This window comes from Lynx canadensis, chromosome B2, assembly GCF_007474595.2.
Source record: "Lynx canadensis isolate LIC74 chromosome B2, mLynCan4.pri.v2, whole genome shotgun sequence".
NCBI classification, from domain to species: Eukaryota; Metazoa; Chordata; class Mammalia; order Carnivora; family Felidae; genus Lynx; species Lynx canadensis.
Window position 1 is genome coordinate 34,006,105 of NC_044307.1, and position 27,193 is coordinate 34,033,297.

At 44.4% G+C, this 27,193-nt stretch overlaps 1 protein-coding gene across 5 annotated transcripts in view; it reads left to right on the forward strand.

Annotated features, from left to right (window-relative positions):
- Positions 1 to 27,193, forward strand: part of ANKS1A (ankyrin repeat and sterile alpha motif domain containing 1A) — a 179,637-nt gene that overhangs the window by 96,462 nt on the left and 55,982 nt on the right. For all 5 annotated transcript variants that reach the window (XM_030315303.1, XM_030315305.1, XM_030315304.1 and 2 more), the window contains one exon: positions 10,053 to 10,642. In XM_030315303.1, the coding sequence (XP_030171163.1) occupies positions 10,053 to 10,642 (590 nt within the window). The remainder of the gene's footprint in view (positions 1 to 10,052; positions 10,643 to 27,193) is intronic.

Genomic DNA, 27,193 nt, shown 5'->3' on the forward strand with positions numbered 1-27,193 from the left:
ATTGATGTTGCTTCCAGTATTTCTGTTATAAATTAAGCTGGTGTGGACATTCTATACACATATTCTTACATGCTTATAAGAGTATTTCTTAAAAGGCATTGATAGAAAGTAGAATTAGGCAGCCAGAGTGCAGGTACCTGTCTAGATCTAACTGGTGGAGCTGAATTGCCCTGCTTGATTGTTTATGAGCACACACTTTCCCATTCCTTTGCCAACTTGCGATATTAATACTCTTGAATGTTTTTCACCATGGTAAGCCAAAAAAGTGTCCTTTGCATTTGGCTTTTGTGTGATCTAGTGAAATTGAGCATCTTGTTCATTAGTGTTATATAGTCTGTGAGTGGCCTATCTTTTTTTTTTCTTATTTTTCTACTTAGAAATTAATTAGCGGTACCAGAAACATTTCATATAAATACTGGTAATATTTGGCCAAAGTGATACTCAGGAGAAAGTCTATATTCTTCAATTTGTTATAAAAAAGGAAAGACTAAAACTTAACCAAAAGAAAGTAACAGAGAGGAATAAAGATAAAAGCAGATAGTATACTTCACATACTTCATGGTATGTGTGTTACATTTCAGTTAGTTAAAGAAAAAAATAAAAGTAGAAATAAGGAAGTTTAAAAAAAATAGACTTGACCATTACAATGAAAACATTTTTTTTTAAAGATCTCTGACAATTCTGATCAAGAAAAGAGGAAAAAACACAACATGTAGGAATAGTATAAAGAACATATATAAGCACAGATTTAGAGAATTTTAAAATAATAAGAGAATTTCCAGGAATAAATTTTGGTGGTTAGTTAGGTTGCTGCCATTCCCCTAGGATGAATTGTCTGGGACCCTTAATGGTCCGTCACAATGACTGGTTGAGGTGGGGTTTCCAGTAGCATTTAGTACTTGATGACTAAGCATCTTGATGACAAGGTATGCATGATAATCTGGTAGTTGCAGATTACCATTTATGTCTGTAGATATAACAAAAACTGACAGAAGTAGAAAGCAGCCAATGAAGCAGAAAACTCATCCCTCTACAAAGGCACTAGGCCCAGATGGTTTTATGGTAGTTTTATGCAGCTAGGTATTCCTCTGTTATTTAAGTGATTTCCAACATAGAAGTCTTCTGAAATCCTTATTCAGGGCTAGCATAACTAGCAACAAGAGCATGTTTCCAGTTTCATCTGGCATAGTCATTTATTTCTCTTTACCATTTAACTCTTTGCCCACTGGGCACTCACTCTGGACATACTGTTCTGAGAAACTGGACAACCTTCCAGGTTTGATAGCAAGTGGGAAAGTAGCCAAGAGCTCTAAAAATCATTGTTCTCTGTGGTGCTTTCTGCAGCATCCACTGATAGTGCTTAGGTCTAGGTGAAGTGGTTACTTAGGACAGTGATGAATGATTATCTGAAGACAGTGATACATGTGGACTCTTTGGCACGCAGCTGCACTCTGAGGTTTTTTAGATGGAAGTAAGTCAATATTCCTGAGAGCCATGCGTTTAGATCTAAGTGAAGTTTGTGCATGAGCACGAAGACCTTAAGCCTCTTGGAGGGGAAGAAAACGTTATTTTAGCTTCTCCCTCTACTCCCATGTCCCAAGTGCTGCCAGTTCCTGAGCCTTTAGAGAATTCATAGTATCAGCCTTGGCTTTTCCCTTTGCCAGCTTGGGATTCTCAGGTATGCTTCCATCTGTGTCCCATTTTTATATTTGGTTTAGTAAGACTTCAGGAAGAAGAGTAAGTTGGTACCTGTATTCAATCCACCATCTTTACCTGGAAGCCCATGCTAGCTTTTCATGGTAGATTCCCAGGAGTAAGTTTGGATGCTTTTTCCAAATGCAAAATATGTATATATACATATTTATGTGTGTATGAGACAGTTTAATAATTAAGCCTTATCTTTAGCAGCTTCCTCGTCTCTCACCTTCTTCCATTAGAGGAGCTTCTGCCAAAAGCCCTACTGTTACAACTGCCTTGCTCTTATCAATTTCTATTTCTGAGTTGGAATAGTTTGCTTTTCTTTCCATTGCAAAACAAGTCCAAGCCTTGTGAGGTATATACATCTGTATTTTCTTCCATAAAATGTATCGACAGCCATTTATATACACATGTATATGTGAGGCATACGTAAAATACACGAAAGGGCAGAATATGTTAAATTTTTATAGATTGGTGTAAAGTAATTTTGGAATTCAAAAGATGGATAAATTATGTTAGTGCAGGAGATCAGGAAGACTTTATGAAGGAAGTAGCATTTGAGCTAAACCCCAGAATAGAGAATTCTATTTAGTAGGCAGAACTAAGGAGGAAGGAGAGGGTCTTCCAGCCAGAGGGAGTGGCATAAACAAGAGTAAAATGTTAGGAGATGATAGAGCTCGTGTTTGGAGAATGGTAAGTAATCTAGTTTGGCTCAAACAAAGAACTGGTTGTGTAGAGTATTGGATCTCAAATGTCAGTCATTATTACAAAGATAGTGCAGTGTTGTTGAAGCTTTTCGAGTAAGATGGCAGGATTGAAGCCATGCTTTACATATGTATAATTGTGGACTCTTTGATTGCAGTTGGGAGAGACTAGAGGCAGGAATATCCTGAAGTCAAGAGACTTCAAGGAATCTCTTGAAGGAAATTAGGCTCTAAGCTAATAGTAGGAAGTGATAGGAAGGAAGGGTATGGATGGTGGAGGTATTGAGGAGGTAGAATTAACGGGACCTTACAATCAAATGTGGAAGAATCAAGAAGAGGGGGTATTCATGATGATTCTTAGGTGTTGAACCTGGTTATTTGGGAAAATATGGTGCACCTAACAGAAATAGGGGCTTGAGGAGGGACATGTTTGAAGGAAGATGTTAAGTTCAGTTTTGCATATGTTAAGGATATTAAAGATAATGAATATTGGGAAAGATACCCCATAAATAACTTAGAAATGTAGGTCTAGTGTTCAAGAGAGATAGAAGGATTAGAAATGCAGATTCAGGGATCATCCAAGTTGAGGTGGTGGTTAACATAAAAGATAATCAGTTGCTGAGGGAAAAACCAGAGAGATTGAAGAAGTCAAGAATATAATCTATATTTAGAAGCACAAGGGTAAAGAAACATAGGAAGATAACCAGGATAATGCAGTGTCATAGAAGCCAAGGCTGAATGTGATGAAAACCCCAAAATAACTGTTGTTTAAATAAGACAGAAGTCCAGAGGTAAGAAGTCAAGGGCTAGCATGACAGTTCATGATGCTCAAGAAACCAGTTTCTTTCTGTCATCATGGTTCAAGATGACTATTCAAGTAGGGGGCGCCTGGGTGGCGCAGTCGGTTAAGCATCCGACTTCAGCCAGGTCACGATCTCGCGGTCCGTGAGTTCGAGCCCCGCGTCGGGCTCTGGGCTGATGGCTCAGAGCCTGGAGCCTGTTTCTGATTCTGTGTCTCCCTCTCTCTCTGCCCCTCCCCCGTTCATGCTCTGTCTCTCTCTGTCCCAAAAATAAATAAACGTTGAAAAAAAAAATTAAAAAAAAAAAAAAAAAGATGACTATTCAAGTTCAAGCTGTCAGCATAGGAAGAAAGAAAAGGAGAGAACTTTAAAGATAGTTCTCAAAAGTTGCACTTTCTCTTAGAACCCGTTGGCCGGAATTTGGTCATGTGACTATACCTAACTACAAAGAAGATGAGAAATGTAGTCTTTAATGTAGGTGGTTTGACCCAATCCAAAAAACCCCATGACCAAGCAGGAAGGGGAGAGTGGGTACCAGGGATAACTGGTAAACTGTGTCACATGATAATAGAGCTAGAAGCAATGAAGACTAGAAAAAGGCTTCAGCAGTTAGAAGGCTATTGGTAAAATTCAAGATGGGGAGATACTTCCCTGAGGTAGGTGGGAAGAGATCAAATTATCCCCCAGGTTTGACATGTGTGGTATTGAGAACAGGTAAGGAAGTTTGTCTGATCTAAGTCTTCTCAGGAAATTGATGTCATTACCCAAGAGTATAGGTGCTGTGGGAAAGATGACAGTCTAAAAAGAGTGGGAGAAATGAGGAATCAATCTTATGGTGATACCACAGTTTTCAAGAGATGAATAAAAGGGTAGCTAGGCTTGGTAGTAAACTTGGATTCTTGCTCTACCACTTACTGGTTGGTGACCTTGAGGAGTCATTTAACTTCTTTAAGCTTCATTTTCTCCATGTAAAGTAGGGATTCAAATTCTTACCCCGTGGTTGTGAATATTAAAAAAGAAAGTGTTTAGCAGCATGTCTAGCATAGAATAACTAGTACCTAATACACTGTAGCTATTGGAAGCCAGCTGAGGACTCAGTTGTTTCTTGAGTATTCAACAGGGCTCAACATTCCAGCAACTGGAGGAGAGAAAGCAAATGGTTGTGAATACCCAGTGCTGGAACTGGCAGCAGATCAAGGGAAATAGAGACAGCAAGTGTGCTGTTAAATTAGGCACGGTTAAGTATCATGGCTGGTTGGAAACTGATCCAAGCAGAGCTGGTGTATTAAATAGGGAAGTTTGAGGGGCCACAGAGAGGGGACAGACTCTTCAAGAGGAGTTTAAGGAAATGGGGGAGATGTCAGGTAATCAGGACCAAGTCAAAGTAGAATAGTCCGAGTCCCAAAGCTGGGCTGTACCTGTGGGTGCTGCAGTGAGTGGAGGTTCCTGACCTGAAAGTTTTTCCCCCGCTGTGCTGGCACACATCACCCTGACCTGAACTTGTAGAACGACAGGACCTTCTCTGGCATATGAGTTTTATTCTATCTAGAGTATAGGGCCACTTAGAAGAAACCAGTCTCCTTTGCAGAGTCGAGAGAAAGGAAACCAGCCTCTGGGTGCAGTGTTAGCATGAAGAGCAGTTCGGAAATGGTTGTAAATGAAAAATGATGATAATGATAGCTACCATTTAATGAATGCTGCTTATGGGCGGCCATGTGCTGAGTTCATCTACACTGATTAGGTCATTGTATATCTCATGACAAATCTTCCGGGTAGGGGCTATTTTTATCACTGTTTAATAGATGAGAAAGAAGTTTGGTGTTAGAGCTGGGTCTTAAGCCCCAGTCTAGCTGAATCCAAAAAGCCTGTTTAACCATGAGGTTAAATCATTTCATCCAGAGCCCTGCTGCTATTCACGTTCTTAGCATCACAGAACTAGAAGGGAACTTAATTCATCTAATCAGTGTCAAATCATACTAAATGTCAAAGCCCTAGACAATGCATTTACAGCCATTCATTTTTTAAAAAAAGACCCAGGGAGGGACTATAATTTGGACCTCCTGAATCCCAGTCCAGGTCTCTTTCTGTTTCTCTGATTGCCGTGGACCAGAGAATGGATGCTAGGTCTACTTGTCTTATCAGATCATAGTCGCCAGCAAGTCCCTGCATAACCTAGTCCGCACGGTGGCTCTCCAAAAGTAGCCAAGGACTTAGGAGTTCTCCTGGACACACCCAGTTCCTGGTGCTCACCATAGCCACTGGGCAATTGGAGGGTTCCAATCCTAACGGAAATGAAGAAGGCACAACAGTCTGGGTAGCCAGAGTAACCTTCTTCTCTGTGTCCGAGGGTTGATTTGACTTAGCAAGTTCTCACACACGCTGCATTTTTTTGCCCTAATTTAAACAGACGGGGGTGGGAGGGGGGCGATTGAAAAATGTGTAAATGTTAAAATGTTATTGTTCAAAAGCCCTTGAGATCCCCCGTGGATCATCATAGTAATTAAAATGCAGCACAGAAGACCCCTTGCTTCAGCGGCTCACAGGGTAAAAGGAAAATGAACACCCAGAATGAATAAAGATTGAAAGTTGAAGGGGCTGGGAATTAGCATGCTGCTGTGTGCTACTCAATAGAGCAGATGGCCTTGATATATGGGGAGAGTAAGGAAACAGCTGTCCCTGTGTCCTAGCCCCTTGTCTCTCTCCTAGAAGGGCAGGTTGTAGGGATGGCTGAAGGCAGTATGGGAGGAGGAGTGGAAGCTGTGTAGTTTTTTTGTTTTGTTTGTTTTTTGAGAGAGTGCGCGCATGCGCGCACACACGCGGGAACGAGCCAGGGAGGGGCAGAAAGAGAGGAAGAGAATGTTAAGCAAGCTCTACGCCCAGCGTGGAGCCCCACACAGGGCTTGATCTCATGACCTGTACTGAAATCGAGTTGGAGCCCAGGCGCCCCAGAAGCTGCATAATTCTAAGGTGGGAGCGCAGTGATTCCCAGTCAGGGAAAGCCTAAGGCCTGAGGATTCTCTTCTGCGAGTCTGAAAGTCTGTGAGTGCCCAGGCACCGAGGTTCCTGTCTCTGCTTTTTCTAATGTATTTCCACTAAACTTTAAGCCTATCAAGACCTTATTTCTCCTTCAACGCCCTGCTCAAAAGCTACATCTTCTGAGAATCCTTCTGGCTGAAAGCAATCACACTTTCCTTTCTGCTCACTATGCATTTGGTTTATGCATCTATTAATTTTCGTCTGGAATTCTAGTCACTTGTGCATATGCTAGTTTCTTTGGGTAGCTGGTAAGCCCGTTGAGCACACTCAGTGTCTTCATCTTTTTTATCTCTTGGGTGGCCCATGAAGACAAACATTTTGCATGTGCTTATTAATGGAATGGGTGGTTACAGCCACAGTTCTGGGGCCTGTATCTCACTTCAGCCCTTCTTGCTCTATTACCTTCTGTCCCTTCCTTCTGGTGTCGAGAGTTGTAAGGATGATGAAGGCAATGGATGTTTGTATGTGTCACGTACGCTGTCTTTGGTGAGCTTTTGCACAAACCTACGAGGAGCAGACAAGTTATTGGTCTCATCTGTGAGCAAAATATGTTGTAATGGATCCTGTGCGGAGAATAATAAGAATTGTTAATATCTATTGAGGGCTGGCATGTGCCAAATGTGGTGCTGGGTGCTTTACATGTATAATTCTCACAACAATCCTAGGAAGTATGTACTATTATGATTCCAAAATTATAGGTGAGAATACTGGGCACAGAGAAGTTATTTGCTCACTCTCTGGCTCATGATCAGTGCCTTATATTAACACATTATATTAATGCCCTAAGAGACCCAATATTATCCTGACTTTACAGAAGGAAAGGACCTCTGAGTAGTTCTTTTCCTACCTGTTGATTTTGCCAGGAAATCTAGCTTATCCTTGGATATAGTTTTTTATGGGGCTTATTAAGATCCTGAAGGTCTTAGATCTTGACAAGCTTTTCAAATACCAAGGTGTCTTTCCTAGGGAATTGCCTGGGTAAGTCATGTAATTGTAAGAATCCCTTTCTGTGATTTCTTATACCCCATAAAGTATTGGTAGATTGTATTTTCTCTAATGGGATTATGACCCTCAGAAATTCTTCCTCTTCACATATTTCCTCCTTCCATAAGTTTCCATTCCTTCTTTCTGCCCACTTCCTTCCCCCGGCATCTGTCTGGTATTGAGCTCTTGGCATCTGTCTCTCTTTCTTCATTGATGGCTAGCATGAATGGGTGGCTGTTAGACAGAGCCTTCATTGTCAGCTCCCACAGCGACAGAACATTCTCTGCAGCCTGGGTTCTGAGGTCCACCCAGGCAGTGTGAGCCAGGCTAACTCCCAGTTCTGGACTCTGGTTTTCCTTTGTCATTGAACTCCCCTCCCTCCCCAAAATATTGTTAAATAAGGAGCTAGATGCTGATACAAAGGAATAGAAGCCTGTGTTCCTGTTACCAAAGTCCTCTTTTGTATTCAAATGCAGTCAGAGGAACATTGCACCTTGGGCCGGAACCTGTAGGAAATTGGCCACTAGGGTAGGGTCCCAGAGGTAGCAATTTTGACTCTCCCCATCAGCCTCTTCTAGGAAGTGCTGTTGGTTTGAACCCCCATAAGGTGGTTGCGTGTCGTCTTCTCTGGCCCCACTGCACAACACTACGGGGCAGCCTTGTTCATGCTTCCAGTTGTCATATGTGGAATTCATAGCCCTAAAGTCATGGCTTCCTGGGGCTAAGTTAAGCTGGATGGAACTCTTACATATGCAGCATTTCTTCTTCCCTAGAGAAAAGATTCAAGTTGTTCAGTGCTCTGGACCTGACCTTTGGGATATAGAGTTTGTGAGTTAGGGGTGTGAAAATCCTGAAGCAGTCAAGTGTAGAGGAAGGAGATGCCAAAGTTCATACTTCTGGGCTCCTGTGGATAAGTAATCGGAGCCATAAAGTGGAACTAATTGGCTGCCCCCTTGAAGCTTCTGCAGGCTTGCCAAAAGCTGAACAGACTGTGGAGACTGAACCATTCTTCTGGAGAAAGTGGGGTGAATGGAACCATGTCCCCACTCAGACCTCAGGGCAATGGGCTCATTATGAGAACTGGTTGTTGGGACCCCTCCTTAAAGGCCGCGTTGGAAGAGCCAGCATTGTGGGACACTTGGCATTGCCGGTGAAGACTCTGTTTTAGTGCATCATGTTTATAAACTCCCCTCCTCACCTGACGACCCTGTTCAGTTGTGGAACTGAGCTTCAAGAAGGGGCCTTGGGCTGCAGGCAGGCTGGTGAAGGAGCGTGGGTGCTATGCAGGCAGTAGCAGGAGAGGCACCCAGGCAGGGATCTTCAGCAGCCCCTGAGGAGGAGAAGTTTGCCATCAGAGCATGGTGGAGACTTGGATTGTCATCACCGTTGTTGCATAAAAAGGATTTTTAAGGACCAGGCAGTCCATCCTACTTACTTTAGATACTGAAGCCCAGCAGGATGAGATCAGTGCCAAGGCCACACAGCTAGAGAACAGCATAGCCAGAACCAGAGCCAGGTGATCAGAAAAGCCTAGGTTAAAGTCTTCTCCCCCACCACCTTGGACAAAACCACCAACGGCCCGAGGGCCTTGGATTTCTCATCTGTAAAAATATTTGACCTTGCCCCTTCAAGTTCTAAGATTCTCTGATCTCACGAACAGTACTTGGGAGCTTTGGGCAGACTACGGAATCATTTGGTATCTGTGCCGTAGATTCCACTTACGGAGCAGATAACGTTGAATATTAGCTTAGGAATGTGAGCTAGTACTGGGCACAGGGCTGCTGATGTGGGTGAAAATCCCTAATGGGTGAGAGTTCACACAGGGCGAGCCCCTTGGGTGTCCCAGTGTGATCCTGGCGGGGGACTCTGATTTGGTCAATTATTTATGCCACTTCAGGGCAGAGGCATTTGATATCTTGGGTGAGTATACAGTAGTAGTTGGCCTCCTGAGCTAGTAGTGTCAGATTTTGGGGATGTTGGGGAGGTCTTCAGAGAGCTGCAAATATCTCTTGGCATTGACAAATTAGACCGTTTTGTTTTCAGTGGATCAACTGAGGTTAAACTTAAACAAATAGGAGCAGCTGGGAGGCTTTGGAAGGAGTGAGATGTGCACATTCTCAAAAAAAAAAAAAAAAAAAGAACAGAAAAGTCTCTGCTCCCTGAGGAAGGAAGGATGAGGCGTGGAACCCTGAACAGCCCCCTGTGAGGAAGGAAGCAGTTACTTCTCTGCTGTTTTGTTTTGCATGTTCCCTTAAAGAATTCCAGAAGTTGCAGGTTGTAGATCATGACCTCCGTTTTTTTCTCCCCTCTGTTGCTGCTTGCCAGAGGAAGGGAGGGCGGGCGGCTCTAAATAACACTTTGGCCTTTATGGAAATGTATCAGATGTTCCAGGAGTGAGTCTCGCCTGCTCGCTGGCACTCTCTCTCTCTTTCTTTCTCACTTTTACTCCGTGTTTGCTCTCTGTCCCTTACTCGTGTCCTTTCTGTAGGATATAGTCAGCACTGTTAGCCTTATATAGCAAGGTCTGGTCGTTAATGTTAACAGAGACCTAGCAACAGGGAGGGCTGCCAGATAGCATTAATCAGGCCAGTGTTTGGAATTTCATAAATGCTCCGACTTTGGGTACAAATTGAACATTAAGAACAATACGAAACTGTTTTCTTCCTTCCCCTCTCTTCTTCTCTCCCTCTGTCCTCTCTCCAGCCCATCCAGCTTCCCTCTTTCCCTGTTTTTGAATTCCTCAGCTCTGCCGTACGCTCGCTGCATTGGAACTTTGTTGATTTTTGCCACGTTTAATTTTTTATTTCTCTGTCTCTCCGTCCACTCCAAGACCACAGGCGGAGCAGCAGCAGCCGGAGCCAGGACTCTGCGGAGGGGCAGGACGGGCAGGTCCCAGAGCAGTTCTCAGGTCTCCTCCACGGCTCCTCCCCGGTGTGTGAGGTGGGGCAGGACCCTTTCCAGCTGCTCTCTGCCACTGGCCAGAGCCATCCAGAAGGGTCCCCCGCACAGGGCGCCTGTCACGAGGCCAGCATGCAGCTGGAGGAGACGGGTGTGCACGCTCCTGGAGCCTCCCCGCCCAGTGTCCTGGACCAGAGTAAGAGAGTGGGTTACCCAGCTGGCCTGCCCACCACCAACAGCCAATCGCACCCCGAAACTTTGACTCACACGGCATCTCAACACCCTGGTGGTGCCGAGGAAGAAAGAGACCGGAGTGGGGCTAGAAGCCGAGCCCCTCCCACCAGCAAACCCAAAGCTGAACTCAAACTCAGCCGCAGCTTGTCCAAGTCTGACTCTGATCTCCTGACCTGCTCACCCACGGAGGACGCTACAATGGGGAGCCGGAGCGAGTCCTTGTCCAACTGCAGCATCGGGAAGAAGAGGCTGGAGAAGTCGCCCTCCTTCGCCTCGGAGTGGGATGAGGTAAGGCCATGTGACGTCACAGGGAGCCACAGCCCACCACGGCTCCCCTGTGCGCCGACTCCCGGGACCAGGACGTATGGGCCAGGATTGCCCTGGTTCCTTCGCGCTACGACCAGAGTGTTTCTGGCAGCTGTGAGGAGGCAGGCCCCACGTTGCCAGGGCAGGGGATCTTCTTGCCCAGATGGCAAAGGAAAGGTCCATTCACGGGTAAACTGGAGGGTGGAGGCCCCAGGCAGAGTAGGTCCGAGGGAGAGGCAGTTCCTAGAAATGACATGCTGTTTGGAGATATTTGGATCCCATCAGCCACCATTGAGGGAGTCGTGCTCACCCTAAAGATGCTTAAGAACAGCTAGAGAACTTTGTGTGAGTCTTGAGGAGGAAGAGTGAAGATCCAGGGTTAGCCAGGAGGGGATGAGGGGGTGGGCGTTGGGAGACCCTGCTGAAAGGGGACCAGAGTGGGGCTTTTCTGTTCTCCGCTCCTCTGTGATTATTCTCACTGCTTTCCCCTGCAGACCAAACGCCTCTCCCAGCAGAAGCATTCTGCCCGTCCCACATTCCCGGGTTGATGAGGCAGAGGGCTAGGTGGTTCCAAAAACAAAGAGAGATTAGTGAGGAGAAAACATTTGGAGTCTGAGGCCCAGGTTCCTTTCGTAACCATTGTTATAGAGTAGCTAGAAATATGTACCCGAATATTTTTCGGTGACCTGTGACATATCTTACTGGGCAGAAGAATGTGTTTCTCAAAGATTGGTAAACACCCAGAGAATGTGAAAGTGCTACCCTTGCAGGCTTCTTGCTGAGAGGAAGCTGCCTTTGAAGGGGACTGGCTCTATCTCCCAGGAACATGTTCGAGAGATGAATTTAGCTCTCTGAGAGGAGGGGAACGGTGCAGCTGACACATCCATTTGAGCAATCTGTACACTAAATGCCCTACCCAAGTCTGTTCATGTTGCAGCTGCAAAGTTATGTAAACCAGAGTGAATCCCATTCCCGGTGTGGGAACAGGGCGGAGGCAATTCCTACTGCACTCTTCTCTCCAGATAAGATGAGGTTTGGGGTAGTCGGGCTGAGGTATCCTGTGCAGTAGAAAGTTTTCACTGGTTCATAAACCAAGATTTGGTGAGCCCGTACTAGACTCTAGGCCACTTGAGGAAAATCAGTTTGAGTGAGAGAGCTCCCTGGCCCATGGGAGATGACACACAGAGTTTGTGTGTTTGTAGGAATGTGTGCTCTGCCTCTGTCTTTTACTCATTTACAGTCAAGTATAGGGTTAGGCAGTTTAAGAGTAAGATAAGTCCAGGGCGCCTGGGTGGCTCGGTTGGTTAAGCGTTTGACATCGGCTCAAGTCATGATCTCACGGTTTGTGGGTTCGAGCCCCTTGTTGGGCTCTGTGCTGACAGCTCGGAGCCTGGAGCCTGCTTCTGATTCTGTGTCTCCCTCTCTTTCTGCCCCTCCCCCCGCTCACTCTCTGTCTCAAAAAATAAAATAAACATTTTTAAAAAATTATAAAAGGGGCGCCTGGGTGGCTCAGTCAGTTAAGTGGCTGACTTCTGCTCAGGTCACGATCTCGCAGTTCATGAGTTCAAGCCCCAAGCTGGGCTCTGTGCTGACAGCTTGGAGCCTGGAGCCTGCTTCAGATTCTGTGTCTCCCTCTCTCTCTGCCCCTCCCTGGCTTGTGCTCTGTCTGTCTCTCTCAAAAATAAATAAACATTTAAAAAAAATTTTTTTAATTTATAAAAAAAAAAGAAAAGAAAAGGTAAATCCAGTGTGCTCTGAAATGGCGTGGAGAATAAATATCAGTGGAGGTGGGGAGGGTGGAGACAAGAGGTGAGAAAGGGTAGAAGGGGAGTGGAATTAAAGAGCCAAGTGTTTTGGTGAAAACCAGGTTGAAGCTAGAAGAATGAAGAAAGGGCCTTGGAGAAGAGAATAGCATGAGCAAAGGTGTAGAGCTGGGAAAGCTTAGGTCATTTCGTTTCTATAGAGTGTAGAATTTGTATAGGGGAGCATAAGAAATAAGGGTAGAGGGGCACCTGGCTGGATCATCCAGAAAAGCATGAGGCTCTTGATCTCGGGGTGGTGGGTTCAAGCCCCACGTTGGGTATAGAGATTACTTAAAAAATAAAACCTTATGGGGCTCCTGAGTGGCTCAGTGGGTTGAGTGTCCAATTTCAACTCAGGTCATGATCTCACGGTCTGTGAGTTCGAGCCCTGCATGGGGCTCTGTGCTGACAGCTCGGAGCCTAGAGCCTGCTTCAGATTCTGTGTCTCCTTCTCTCTCTGCCCCTCCCCCGCTTGCGCTAAGTCTCTCTCAAAAATAAATGAATGTTAAAAAAAATTTTTTTTAACAAAGTAAAAAAAATAAAATCTTAGAAAAAAAAAGAAAAAGAAATGAGGGAGTGAGATTGGGACCAGATAGTGGGAGGGGCCTGAACATGAGGCTGAAAAGGGAGTATTTTGATTTGAAATGAAGGCAATATCTCAGAATCCTTCAAATGGGCTGGAAGACAGCTTTACCAGTCTAACCAATTACCTCTTCTTTTTGGCCTCATCTCCTGAGCATACCTCTTCCAGCCAAGAGGTAGATCATGCTGGGTGATTCGCCACAGGATATCCGTGCTCTGTTACCACGCGAGATTGCCAGGCAGTCTTACGAGCTCCACCATTTCCTCCTGGAGAAGAGACATGAAATCACTGAAGCACGGCCTAGCTTTTAATTGAAGTTGGCCCTTCAGGGTAGCACACTAGTTGTCTCTTGGCACCTTAGTGAGAGGAGGTTCATATGCTAACATTTCCGTTGCAGGTAGAGATTGCACGTAGTAGGTGCAGTGAACCCAGGGACTGTTTGAGGTCTAGGTGTCCTGGGCTAGTCCGTGATGTGACTGAATCACCAGAAGCAGCGTTACACTTCAAATTTGAAAAACTAAGGCAACTGAGGTCTCATTGGAAAGAATTCAGAAGACCACGAGTGAATATTAACAGGGCCCTTCATGCGAAATCCTTCATCATTGTTTTTGAGTCATATTATACTTGGTTTTTGTGGATATCTCTAGCTAAAGAGAAACTTCAGAAGTGTTTCCCCCAGTGGTTGGCCCTACACACAGGGCTTTGGCAGACTTTCCTGGAACAGGGCATTAGTTAATGACTGCTCCCCACTCTACCCCTGACCAGTGCTTGAAGGCTGCTTTACCGTATCTTGTGCTTGATTTTTTTTTTTTTTCTGGTTCATCATTAGATCCCCGGGAGGTGGGGAAAGCTGTTCTGAAGGAGCGTGGGTCCAACTCAGCTCACTGTGGGGCCCAGGCGGCGGTGATCCCAGCACAGATGGGGTTGTGGGCGAGTCTGCCAGGCTGCTTCTAGAAGGCGGTGCAGGGTAATACACAGGGCTCAGGCTCCAGAGCCAGCAGACCCAGCTTTGAGCCCCCACTCCACCATCAACTCCACCTTGTTGCATGAGTGGCCTCAGGAATCCTCAGTGTTGTTACCGGTATTTGTGAAACAGAGGCAGTCAAATCTGTGTTTCAGAGGCGTTTTTACCGGTTAGATGTGTAAGTGCCTAGCACAGTTTCTAGATGCATAAAATATTGAGCGAATGGTAGATATTTGTATTATTATTGTGCTTAAAGCTTTGGAGAATGGGAACTGAGGCCCAGAGGGTCTTCAGAACTTAAGAAAAGCAGAACTTTTTTTGGGGGGGGGGGAGGGGGGTTGTCTGGTGCTGGCAGAGTGACCAGGAAGCAGTGGAGTTCAAGCCCCTCACCCCGTGACCTGCTGCGTGACTCTGGCCCACCCCAGAGACAGAAGAGTCGGCCCAGCCTGGAAAAGTAGGGCTGTAGCCCCCCATTGTTCTTTAAGAAGTTAATGAGCCTTTCTGCCAACTCCCTGAGAGGAGAAGAGAAGAGAAGAGAAGTGGGGGAGAAATCGGCAGCCCTCTCTACTATTTATTTTTCAAATGTATTCTTTTACATAATGGCCAGCAGTGGCTGGTTGGTTGGTTATTGGGGCTGATGTTCCATAGCTGGGAAACCTGTACAGCTGATAGATTGAGAGTCACTGTTTCCAGATACAGACTGCTCCTTACAGGTGCCTAGTGCAGCCCTTGCTGATTACCCAGAACAAGAGGACTTCCAAAAGTTAGCCTGGTTAAGGTAGACCCCTGAGATGGTGTTCATTATGACACTAGCATTCTCCCTATTTTCGGTTAGATTTTCAGTAACGAAAAATAATAGAGTTTGCTTTTTAAAAGAGCTCAGCCTCAGAGGAGATCTAAATCCAAGCTTCAGTAGATACTTTCTCCATTTACCAGTTAAAAGTCAAAGCTCTCGTTGTTATCTTAACGATGCCCGATAGAATAGGGGTGTAATAAAAGTTTAACTGAAAAGCTATACATAAACAAAACATTTAAAATACAGGTCAGGAATGGGAAAATCACCTACATCTCTCTACATGTTGTTAACCTCTGTTAACCTTTGATGTATATCCAGATTTGGGGTCTTAATATATTTACTGATTTATAATTTGTTTTTCTTACCTAATTACTGCATTTTGTGGGTATCTTACCATGGCAGTGTCTGTAAGATCCAGATTCAGATCTGAATTCTGAGAGGCATAGTATTCTGTTACGTGGCTATATCACAGGGCTGGTGTGTTGGCTGTTGCTTCAACTGTTCTCCCGTTGTTAGACACTGTGCAGGGTACCTTCCATCTGCCCTTCGGGGATGTTCCCTACCCTTCTCCACCTGCCTGTGTGCCCCAGAAGGTGGATCTGTATGGACTGCATCACCAGGCCAAAGAAATCTTGGGTTGGCTGTGTCCTCCTACTGAAGACCAGCTGTCCCCCGAGGGACCTTTCCCAAAAGCTGCTGTCTCTGGGTTCTGATAACTAGTTCCTCCCCTTCACGCTTCCAACCTGAGACTCCTGGCTGTGACTCACTCTCTCCCTTGTTTCTCTCTTCTCTTGTTGCTTTCTCTCTCTGTTACACTCTCTCCCTACTCTACCCCATCCCTTTCTGACTCTTGGTTTCAGCTCAGGTCATGATCTCGGGTTTGCGAGATCGAGCCCCTCAGTCCATGATCTCACAGCTTATAAGGTTTATGAGATCGAGCCCCTCGGCCCACACTGTCACCATAGAGCCTGCTTGGGATTCTCTCTCTCCCCCTCTCTTTCTTAGCCCCTCCCCCACTCACTCTCTCTCTCTCAAATAAATAAATATTTTAAAAATAATAATAATAGTCCCTTTATTAAGCTCCTTTGGTCGCCCCGTTTGAATGTGCCGTCTTTTTCCTGAGAGGACCCTGAGTGATACCAACATTTTTAAGCACTATTTCTATCAAGCGTAAGCAAGCATAGATGGCTGTGTGCTGGAGCAGTAAACATGGCTCGTGCATGTAAATTGTAAATTAATCTTCATTTGCAGATGAGCTAGAAGGTGTGGATATTCAGGGTGCTGGGAAACAGGAGAAATGCATCATCTAACTTGAAGCCTGTCCCACCTCCAACTGTAGGGAAGAAACCCGTTCTTTCCATAGAGCTGTGGCGGGTGTCGTCAGCGTTTCAGCTGTGTGCCCCAGAATCACCGTCTCCTAGATGTATTTCCATCCTCTGTCTCTGCTCGGCGCACATCCTCTGCACCCACGAGTGCACACCGCAGCAGCGGCAGCAATTAACGTCTGAAATAAAGACCTCGCAAGAAGAACAAAAATAACTTTCTGGTCAGATTGTGGCTTGAATGTGTATAGTCTTTGGGGTCAGATAGGTCTCTCACATACCTGCCTTTGAGTGGGACTGAAGTTTATGAAAGAGAAAACCACAGAAGGCTGCTTGTCTACTTAGCATAAACATTTGAGTAATTTAAAACTTGGCTGAAGGCTTAAGTGATAAATGTGTGTTTTGTAATCAGCGTTCATAAATATTAAACAAGTGGGAAACGGGTAGAGAGCAGGGACGACGTGCTTTGTATACATTTTGTACAAACTGAGAATAATTTCTGGCCAGGGATTTGGGGAATGGCCTGGTTTCATCTGAAATGGTAGCAGAGGGGACCCTTGGCTCTCGGATCCCTCGGTGAGAAAAGGGGCAGGAGCAGGGAGGGCGCCCTCCAGGCCGGGTCCCTGGCCCGCCCCACCCTTCCCGGCAAACTGTCCAGTTGGAGGCATGATGTCATCAAGAGACGAGCTGATTGGTTCAACTCCACAGAGGCTTTGGTTGCTTTTAACCCTTGAGGGTTGGGTGTGCTAGGAGAAAAAGGACTTAGATATAAAATAAAGAGATTTGAGCTTGAGTTTCTGCTGACTGTGGCTAAACTTTCCTCCACACCCGGAGTCTGCAGTTTGTATTGTTCTTTAGTATGTAAACAAGCATGCTGTACAGTCTTTTTGCTGAGCCTAGCCAGCCCACTCTAGACAAGAATGTGATATTCCTACCTCTGGGGACAGATTGGAGCCTGGAGTGTCTAAGTTGCTTCCTGGTGCACACAGGAGTCACAACTTTTATCCTAGAACCTCGGAATTTGCCTTGGTCTTAAGTGGTCTGGTATGATTGAGAGCTTTTTTTTGTTTTTTTTTTTTTTTTCGTAATTTTAAAAATAATCTCACTTATTTTTTAGGCAGTCCTGAATCAATAGTTTTGCCTTTCTGTCTGATAAATTCAAGTGATTTTTGTTAGCCCAGATTTGAAAATACATATATGCGCATTTCCATGGCCACACCATACATAGCGGTGTGAGAAAGCCAGAGTTAGTCCTGGCTCTGCAGTTAGTGAGGAGAGGACTGGTGTGCCCAACCCCCCCCCCACCCCCACCCCACCAAACAGCTCTTGGTGACATCATGCCTCCTAGTGGACAGCTTGCCGGGAAGGGTGGGTCGGCTGGCACCTGGCCTGGAAGGGCGCCTCTCCCTGTGGCTGCCACTTCATTTAGCACAGGAGTCTGGGGAGGCCTGGCTTTTATCTGCTCTGTCCTCATTTCCATGCTCTCCTCTCCTCTCCAGCTTTCTCCCTCCCTGCGTTTCCTACCTTTTTACTCCTGTTTCTTTTCCTTTTTTTTTTTTTTAAATCTCCTTGTTTCCCCTCTGTTCTTTCTTCCCTGTTCATCTATGCCCTTTCCAGTCTTTTACTTTCTTCCTCCTTACTTTCCTCATGTACCGTTCCTTTTCATTCTTTATTCTTCCTGGTGGCATCAAGGAGAGGCCTTTCCCCAGCTTTCTCCACCTGAAGGATTTTTCTTTTCTCTTTTTTTAACAGCTGTGCCAGTGTGAACTCATGTTTCTATTCTACACAGCATTTTACTGCCTGTAGTGTTAGCTCACTTCTTTCCCCATCCGCCACCAAGCCACGCTGTCCGCCCCCTGTCCTTTCATAAACATTCTGGTTGTATTTACCCCCTTCAGGACAGCACCATCAAGGACCAGGTAGGGATTTGTGGTTATTTGTGAAATTGCCAGAAGATGAGAATTCCCCCTCTTTCCCCTTTTTTGTTTCCTTATGCTTGGTTTTTAAAATTTTTTTTATTTAAAGTTTATTTATTTATTTTAAAAGAGAGAAGGCACAAACAGGGGAGTTGGAGAGAGAGAGGGAGAGAGAGGACCCCAGGCAGGCTCCTCACTGTCTGTGCAGAGCCTGACGGCAGGGCTCGAACCCACAAACCATTGAGTTCATGACCTGAGCTGAAATCACAAGTCAGATGCCCAACTGACTGAGCCACCCAGGCGCCCCATGTTTTTGTTGTTTTAAACATCAGACCAAAAGCTTAGTTGACAGTGAATGTCGGTGAATATATGAGAAGAATTTGATCTTTATGCCAGTGCATACAAATGCTGAGAATCACAGAAACATTTTCTGGGACATTCTTTATATACTTTGCTTCTGCTCTTCCTTCTTTTTTTTTTCTAGTAATGGCATCAGTTGGATACAGACTATTTTGTATAATTTAGGAAATAGTAGTTAATCTTATATTCTCAGCAGTTGTGTTTGAGAATCAAGTAGAGATATTTTCATATAATCAACAATAATACATAATTGGAGTGTATTTTTATGAGAAGTTTCCATTCATTCAACTAATTTGTTGAATACCTGCTAAGCTGCAGGTACTAGTCTAAGCACTGGGGGTGAGCAATGAACAAAATAGACAAAATCCCTTCTCCCTCTGTAACTGACATTCTAGAAAGCTGGGGGGGGGGGATGGGGAAGAGAAGACAGTAAGTAAAATTGTAGTATGCTAGTTGGTGATAAGAGTGCTAATGAGAAGAATAAAGCTAAGAGGAAGGATAGAGCGAGATGGGGGTGAGGCTGCGGGGGAGGGGCCCTCGCTCGGACAAGGAGGGGTGGGGCCAGGCATGAGTTGAGCTGTCAAGCTGCTTTCTGTTAGTGATTAATTTCTCCTGTCAGACAAATTTGAGATTCCATTCTACACCTACATTGTCTTACAAATATATCTTACTGCTTGACTTTTACTTTTAACTTCCTTTTGCTTTCTTTTTGGCCACTCTTGCCACCTGCTTCTTTTCTCATCTTGTTTTTTTTTCCCCTCTGCCTTTTTTTTCCATTAATTTGTGTTGAGTGACTTCTTATATGTGTACACATAGAAGCCTATGTACATACATGTATTCCTTAAGCTATCAAATGAAATCTGAATCTGTAAGAATTTCCCAAACTTGATCATTGTCCTTGTTGTCATCCTGGGCAAGGATCATTGAGTGTGTGGTGAAAGAGAGATTGGGTTCTAGGACACTGTCTTAGGAAATCCATTCCATGGGCGCGTCACATGCTGAAAGCAGAAATAAAATCTAAAAACCAGGATTATAAAGCAAGGAGAAGGAAATTGAAAATTATTTAGACCAGCTGATGGCCAGGAATCTCGAATACAGAAATCCTGTGCGAGAAGTACAGATGACTAGGTAGTCAAGGGGTCAGGGCAGGTGGGTCTGAGTATCAGCACCATCGTTTTTGGAACTAAGAAATGGTGCCGATGCCCTGAAAGACTTCTTAAAGGCTGAAGGCCTGATGAATCTGAAATGCTTCTTCTTGGTAGTCAAGCCCACAGGTTCCAGACAGATAATTGCTACCAGTTAGAGAGGGAGATGCTGGTGGCCTCAAACATTCTCTGATCCAGGGTGGATTAGGGAGGTTGGTGTAGAGGGAGCTTCATAGACACCAGGTATGGAGGTCATCTTTATGAGCATATGTGCACGTAGGTGTGTATGTGTGGGTGTGGGTTCTGTGTTATTCCAGATGGTGAATTATATTACCTCTGGCATGTCCGGCTGGAGGTGGAGGATGCCTCTGTTAGCCTTGTCCAGGGACTGTGGCTGCCTGATTAGTGAATGGGTAGTGCATGCGGGCTTGGGTCCGGTTCGGGTCAAGATGCCAGGCATTGCAACGCCTCTGTCTGGTCTGGCCGTGCTCCTGCCCATCTGACCTGCTGGCTGCTTTAGCCCTCATCATCTGTGGCTCACACAGAGCCCCGTGAAGTATAGCAAAACAAGCTGGCTTCAGTCTGTTCTCACAGGACAACGATATTTCTGTGTTTTTGCCTCCATGAAATGAATAGGCCCCCGAGAAGTTTAATTTGTTTAGAGATGTGCTGTGTGGTCAGAGTGGCAGCTAAGTAATTACCTGGCCAGAAAGTGAGGGACAGGCTTTTCTATTATAGAAGACTGTAGGAAGGCAATTAATCTGGACCTCACCTGCAACACAGAGCTCTTTCCTGTACCCCAGTGTTGCACCAGCACCCTCAAAGGTGTGCTCTCTGATTGCAGCTCTGTGTTTTTGTGGATGGCTGCCCTCTTTGCCTAGGGTTCCTTCACTTCTCTTTGTCCTGCTTTTTCCCATAGATGTTCCCTTTTGATTCCTCCAGGGGAGTAGCCAGTGGGTAAGAAGAATGTTTGTGGCCCAGAGATTGTGGGCAGGGCCGAGATGCTGAGCAGTCTTTCTCAGGCATCTTGTTCCGTCTTCCTCCCGCGTTCTAATGACCCAGTCTCCGGCACCACAGGGCCCACCTGTCCATAACTCACGGCAGCATGTTTATTTGTCTGGACAGGTGGAAAACTGCCTAAGCTCACTAGGGGCCTACAAATGACAATTTGTCTGGCAGTCTGTTCTTGCCTATCCTGATTTAAACAACCAGGAAGCCATCGTAAACTCAGTTGAAATGGTGTGGTTTGTGTAAATGTTCCGGTTCCTTTCTACTTTGGAACTAGTTATTTTCAGCAGAGCTGCCCCAGAACCCTTGGGAGTGCCTTGTCTCTGTTAGGCAGTCCTGGATTTTGCTGCCAGGGAATAGCTTCCCTCACTGACACTCCTAGGGTGGATGACCCTGGAGAAGTTTATCTCCAGGGGCTGGCTGAGCCCTCTTTGCTGACCCAGAGGATAGGAGGGAACACCAAGGAAGCTGGGGTGTGGTGGCAGAGGAGTGCGCTTCAAGGGTAGGAGTTACCAGAACGTTTCCAAGGTGTTGACCTGTGCTCTGGGAGGGAATAGTTGTCTTAAACAGCCTTCATATCTAATGCATGTAGATGTTCAGGCAAAGCCAACCCTGGAAATGGAATTTTTATACACTGGGGATTTTTTTTTAAAGTTATAACATCCAGTATTATATGGCTGAAATTTAAAAGGTACCAAAGAATATATAATTTTGTAATGCCTCCCTCTCTGTCCTCCAGACACCCAGTTCCTTTCCTGAGTTTTTGAGTATCCTTCTAGAAGCATTTGGTGCATTCGTAAGCATTTTAAACATGTTAAGTGTTTTTCTTCCTAAGACAAGAGGTGCCATATTCTACACAGTGCTCTGAGCCTTGCTTTTTTCGTTTGATAATGTAATTTTGAAAATCATTCTAATTAAGTACGTAGTGTTTCCTTTTCTCTTTTGTATTTCATAGAATTCCACAGTATGGTTATACTTAATCATTTATTTTAAAACTTTTGTCTACATGGATATTTTGGATGTTACTAAGTTTTTCCTAATTATAAATAATACTGCAGGGCGCCTGGGTGGCTCAGTGGGTTAAGCCCACTTCAGCTCGGGTTGTGATCTGAGCTGACAGTTCAGAGCCTGCTTGGAATTCTCTCTCCCTCTCTTTCTCTCTCTCTGTCTCTCTCTCTCTCTCTCTCTCTCTCTCTGCCCCTTGTGGGATTCTCTCTCTCTCTCTTTCTCAAAAATTAAGTAATTAATTAATTAATTAATTAAAAGTAAATAAATAAAAGTTTTAAAATATGTACATAAGTAATACTGCAATTCATATCCTTACACAAAGTCATTTTAAGATAAATTTCTGGAGGATAAACAGCTGTGTTAAGGGTTTATGCATATTAAAATTACTCTTACACTCACAACATCTGAAGAGAGCCTGTTTCTTCACACCTCACCGATGGGAGGGGGGGTGGTTGGCTTTTTAATCTCTTTGTGGTTAATAGATAGGTAATGTTATCTTGATAAAGTTTTAAAGTGGGTGTCTCTTTTATTATGTGTGAGGTCAGCATCATTTCATATGTTTAAAAAAAAACTTTTCTTTTCTAGGTTGTACTTATTCCTTTGCTTTTTCATCCCTCCATTCCTTCCTTCCTTTCTTTTTTTTTTTTTTTGTTGTTGATTTTATCTCTTTCTTTGAATTTGTAGAAACTCTTTATGTTTGAAAAAATTAGCCCTTTACCTATAAATATGAATTTTCTTTTGGCTTTGTTTATGGTTTTAAAAAATTTTTTAATGTTTATTTATTTTTGACAGAGAGAGACAGACAGAGCATGAGCGGGGGAGGGGCAGAGAGAGAGGGAGACACAGAACCCGAAGCAGGTTCCAGGCTCTGAGCTGTCAGCACAGAGCCTGATGTGGGGCTCGAACCCACAAACCATGAGATCATGACCTGAGCCGAAGTCAGACGCTTAACTGATTGAGCCGCCCAGGCATCCTGTTATTGGATGGGATTTTAAAAATTATTATTGAGATATTATTGACATACAACATTGTGGATTTAAAAAAAAAATTTTAATGTATACTTTTGAGAGAGAGAGAGAGTATGAGCATGCGTGCGCGCGCGCACACACACACACACACACACACACACACATACACGCGCGCGCGCGCGAGATTGAGACACAGAATCCAAAGCAGGCTTCAGACTCTGAGCTGTCCACACAGAGCCTGATGTGGGGCTTGAACTCATGAACCGTGAGATCATGCCCTGAGCCACCCAGGTGCCCCAATGGATTTTTTATTAACATGCAGAAATTTAAAATTTTGTATAGTTGAATCAGTCTTTTCTTTAATGACTTCTGGATTTTGCGTCCTAGTTAAAAAGACCTTCCCTACTCAGATTAAGAAAATCATCATTTTCTTATTTTCTTTTAGGACTTTTATTTTTCAGGTCTAAATCTTTGTTTCTTCTGAAATTTGTTTTTATATAACAGGTGATAAGCATCCTGTTGACTTATTTCCATACTTTGGCTACTGTGAATAGTGCCACTGTGAGCATGGGGATGCATAAATCTCTTTGAATATTATTCCTTTGGATATAATATATTGAATATTATATTGAATATTATTTCCTTTGGATATAAATCCAAAACTGAAATTGCTGGATTATATGGTAATTCTATTTTTAATTTCTTAAGGAACCTCCGTACTGTTTTCCACAGTGGCTGCACCAGCTTACCTCCCCATGAGCAGTGGGCAGCATCCCCTTTTCTCCATATCCTCGCCAGCACTTGTGGTCTCTTTTGATGACAACCATTCTTACAGGTGCACTCACTGTGGTTTTGACTTGCATTTTCCTGATGATGAGTGATGTTGAGTATCTGCTCATGTACCTATTGGCCATTTGTGTGTCTTTGGAAAAATGTCTCTTCACATCTTTTGCCCATTTTAGATTGAGTTGTTTTGATTTTGGTTTTGGTTTTGATTTTGGTTTTTTGCTTTTGTCTTTTGCTATTGAGTTGTAGGAGTTCCTTGTATATTTTGGACATCAACTCCTTATCAGATATGCGGTTTTCAAATATTTTCTCCCATTCCCTAGGCTGCCTTTCTGTTTTCTCGGTGGTTTCCTTCACTATGCAGAAGCTCTTTAGTTTGATATAGTCTCATTTGTTTATTTTTGCATTTGTTGTCTTTGCTTTTGGTGTCAAATCCGAAAAATTGCCAAGATCATACATCTTGCTGATTTTTAGCAACTATTTCATCTAGCCCACTATTGGATTCAGTTTTCCAGGTAAGGAAACTGAAGTTTTAAGAGTTGAAAGGACTTGCTTAAAGTGTTAGAGTTGATAAATGAGGGAGACCAGTTGGAGCTACAGCTTCTAAGTCTTAGTAAGATTGAATTTAGAATATAGGTAAATGGAATTTTTGTTTTCACATTAATTCACAGTTACTTTTCAATCCCTCTTGTTTCGACCCAATTTATTACAACACTATCTTACATTTCCCCCTAACTCCAGAAAAATATTGTGTCATTGTATATAAAAGAAAATGATTTGAGAGAAGGGCTCCTAAGAGAAAGCATGAATTTTTCTTTTCACTATTAAGGCCCAAAGGATTTCTTCCCCTTCTCACCATCCCAGATGGAGAACTGTTAGGTTTTGGTTCTTTTCTGCTTTTGTTTTTGCTTTGTGTGACTTGCAGAGCAATGTGGTGATTTCAGGCAAATTCTCAAATTAAGAAATGGGAAGAAATCTGAGTCACCATGTCATCCACCTACATTATGGACAGTCACTTCCATGTTCTCTAAAAGTGAATTTCTGGCTTCTTCCTGGAAACTTCCAAGTGACTGCCTTTGCGGTCCGCCATTGCTTGTATGAAATCTCAGAAAATCCTGTCTCATTTCCCGCTCAGATCGGTGACTTCCACCTCCTCAATTCTGGTTCTACCTTGAGGGTCATGCACACTGTCCTGCTAAACAGTCATTCCCATATTTAAAGCTGCAGTTCTGGGGGTGCCTGGCTGGCTCAGTAGGTTAAGCGTCCTACTTCGCTCAGGTCATGATGTTACAGTTTGTGGGTTCAAACCCCGCGTTGGGCTCTGTGCTAACAGCTCGGAGCCTGGAGCCTGCTTCAGATTCTGTGTCTCCCTCTCTCTATCTCCCCTTCCCCCACTTGTGCTCTGTGTCTCTCTCTCTCAGAAATAAATAAATATTAAAAACAAAACAAAACAAAATATTTTAAATCTGCGGTTCTGTCCTCCTGCCCTCAAACCTTCGTGTTTCATTGCCAGGCACCCCAGTTCTTCTCCTTTTCCTCAGATGACTTGTTTTCAAACTGCATCTGTCCTGGCCGTTGATGCATCCAGGTCACCAAGTCCTCCTGAAGTCGTATGACATCATTACAGATTGCATTATACGGCATGATGAGATTTTACTTGCCACATGGCTCCTGATAATGCTTCATCAAGGATTGTGATTGCCTCCTTAGTCTCCTGAAAAATTAAAGGGATGAATCTGTCAGTGAGCCCAAATCCGGGACTGTATGCATGACCCCTCCAGAGGCCCTACACCCCTATCAGGAGGCCTTACGGAAAGCTGTTCTCTGAAGGGACTGAGAGCTGCATGTTGCCCCGGGAAGCTTCTGCCAGTGCCTCCTGCCTGGGAGACGCAGCTGAGCCTCTCCCCTGTTGTTTTTTGGCAGAATCAATGTAGGTCTTTCCTGCATCCCCTTACAGAACAATGCCTGTGACTGCTGTCCACTTACCAGCCAGAATCATTCTGCTCTGGATCCCTGAGCCTTTCTTAGGCATTGTTTAGCAGGTACAAGATTCACCCTGCCCTTAATTTGCAAGTAAAGATGCTTTTAATGCCAATTTTTCAGTTAAAATCAGTAGGATAGATGGGGACTGAGAGAGCCTATTTTGTATAAATGACCCCTAGCCAGTCCCCGTAAAGAGTGTTTCAAGCCCAGGGTGCCTGGGTGGCTCAGTAGATTAAGCATCTAACTTTGGATCAGGTCATGATCTCATGGCTCATGAGTTCAAGCCCCACATTGGGCTCTGTGCTGACAGTTCAGAGCTTGTAGCCTACTTCAGATTCTGTGTCTCCCTCTCCCTCTCTCTCTCTCTCTCTCTCTCTTTCTCTCTCTCTCTGCCCCTCCCTCATTTGCACCCTATCTCTCTCTCCTTCTAAAATAAAGAAACATTAAAAAAATTTTTTTGAGTGTCTCAAGCCCTCACTCGCCCTTGACTCTGAAGTCTTCCTCTTCTTCCCTCCTGTGTCAGTCACCGTGTTTCTTCCCACAGCCTCTGCTCTTCCATTCCCACCCCCCTCCCCAGTATCACCTCAGTAGCTACCTCCTCAAATATTCTCCTGCTTACCTTTGGGCTTCTCCTCTAGTCCTTCTTACTTGTGGCTGCTTTTTCATGATCTGAAATATTTTGTATTACCTCCCCTGACTAAAAACTACCTTTGGTCCCTTATGGCTCCAGTATAGAGTTTACATTCTTTGGCCTAGAGCTCCTGGGTCTCCAGAGAATGGCCCCAGGGTCAGCTTCTATACCTGGCTTTCTCTCCTATCTTCTACTCTTATTTTGTCTGGCTCCAGGCAATTCCTTTACCCACGATTTTCCTCTACACTTTGGTTTATACCTTTTTTCCTATTGGCATGGCTTTCTTGATTTCTTTTTGTTGAAATTCCACCCATCCTTAAAGGCTTGCTCAGTCATTCATTCAACACATTATCGAGAGCACATTGTATGGCAAACATTGAGCTAGGTGCTGGGTGTACGGAAGGGACACAGTAAACAAACATCCAGCTTTTGAAGGACTTACAGTCTAAACGGAGAGACAGATAGTAAACAAGTACAAACAAAAAATATTTCACAAAGATAAGTGCTGTCAAAGAAGCATATAGTACTCTGAGGAGTGGGGGGGGCGGGTTGGGGACAGGCCCCATTTGGATTGAAGGAGTTAGGCTGGTGAGTGGTGGGGACCAGAGGGTCCAGTCCCTGCTGCAGACCTTCCTGCCAACACCTCACGATTACAGAGGCGGCCCCCCTTTGGCTGTGGACTCCTCAGCCCCGACTCCTCAATCCTGAGCCCTACTCAGTGATTGGCACTATAGGCATTGCTGATCTTGTTTTTTTGTGCATGGTTTGTCTCCCTAATCAGATTAGAGACATTTCAAGGGTAGTAATAACGGTTCATTTCTGCAAGCCCTCAGGTTTCCCTTCCCAGAATGGGCACTTAGAAATGTGAGCCAGTGGTCAAGGATCTCAGATGTTGGAGGTCCTGAGTCCTTAAAATGCCGTGTTCACTCCAAAGAGCTGAAGGTTTGAATTGCTAAAGACCTTGCCATGCTCGGGCATAGATATTGTTCTTTTTCTTCCTGAGGGAAATATAATAATTAAGTCCTTCTCCATCTCACCCTTAAATTTTGAATTTGATTTTCTTTTTCATTCTCTAGTAACATATAATAGCCCTTATGCACCATAACTGAAGGATTCTAGAAAATATGTGGTATAATTTTGCTTCACAAATGAGAGCATAGAAGTTTATGGATTTCAGGAGAGGTTTATTGCTAATGTTTTGTGGATTTCTCAATTTGATAGATAAGGCCCCTCCCCTTAATTTTTTTTAAGTTGAAAATGT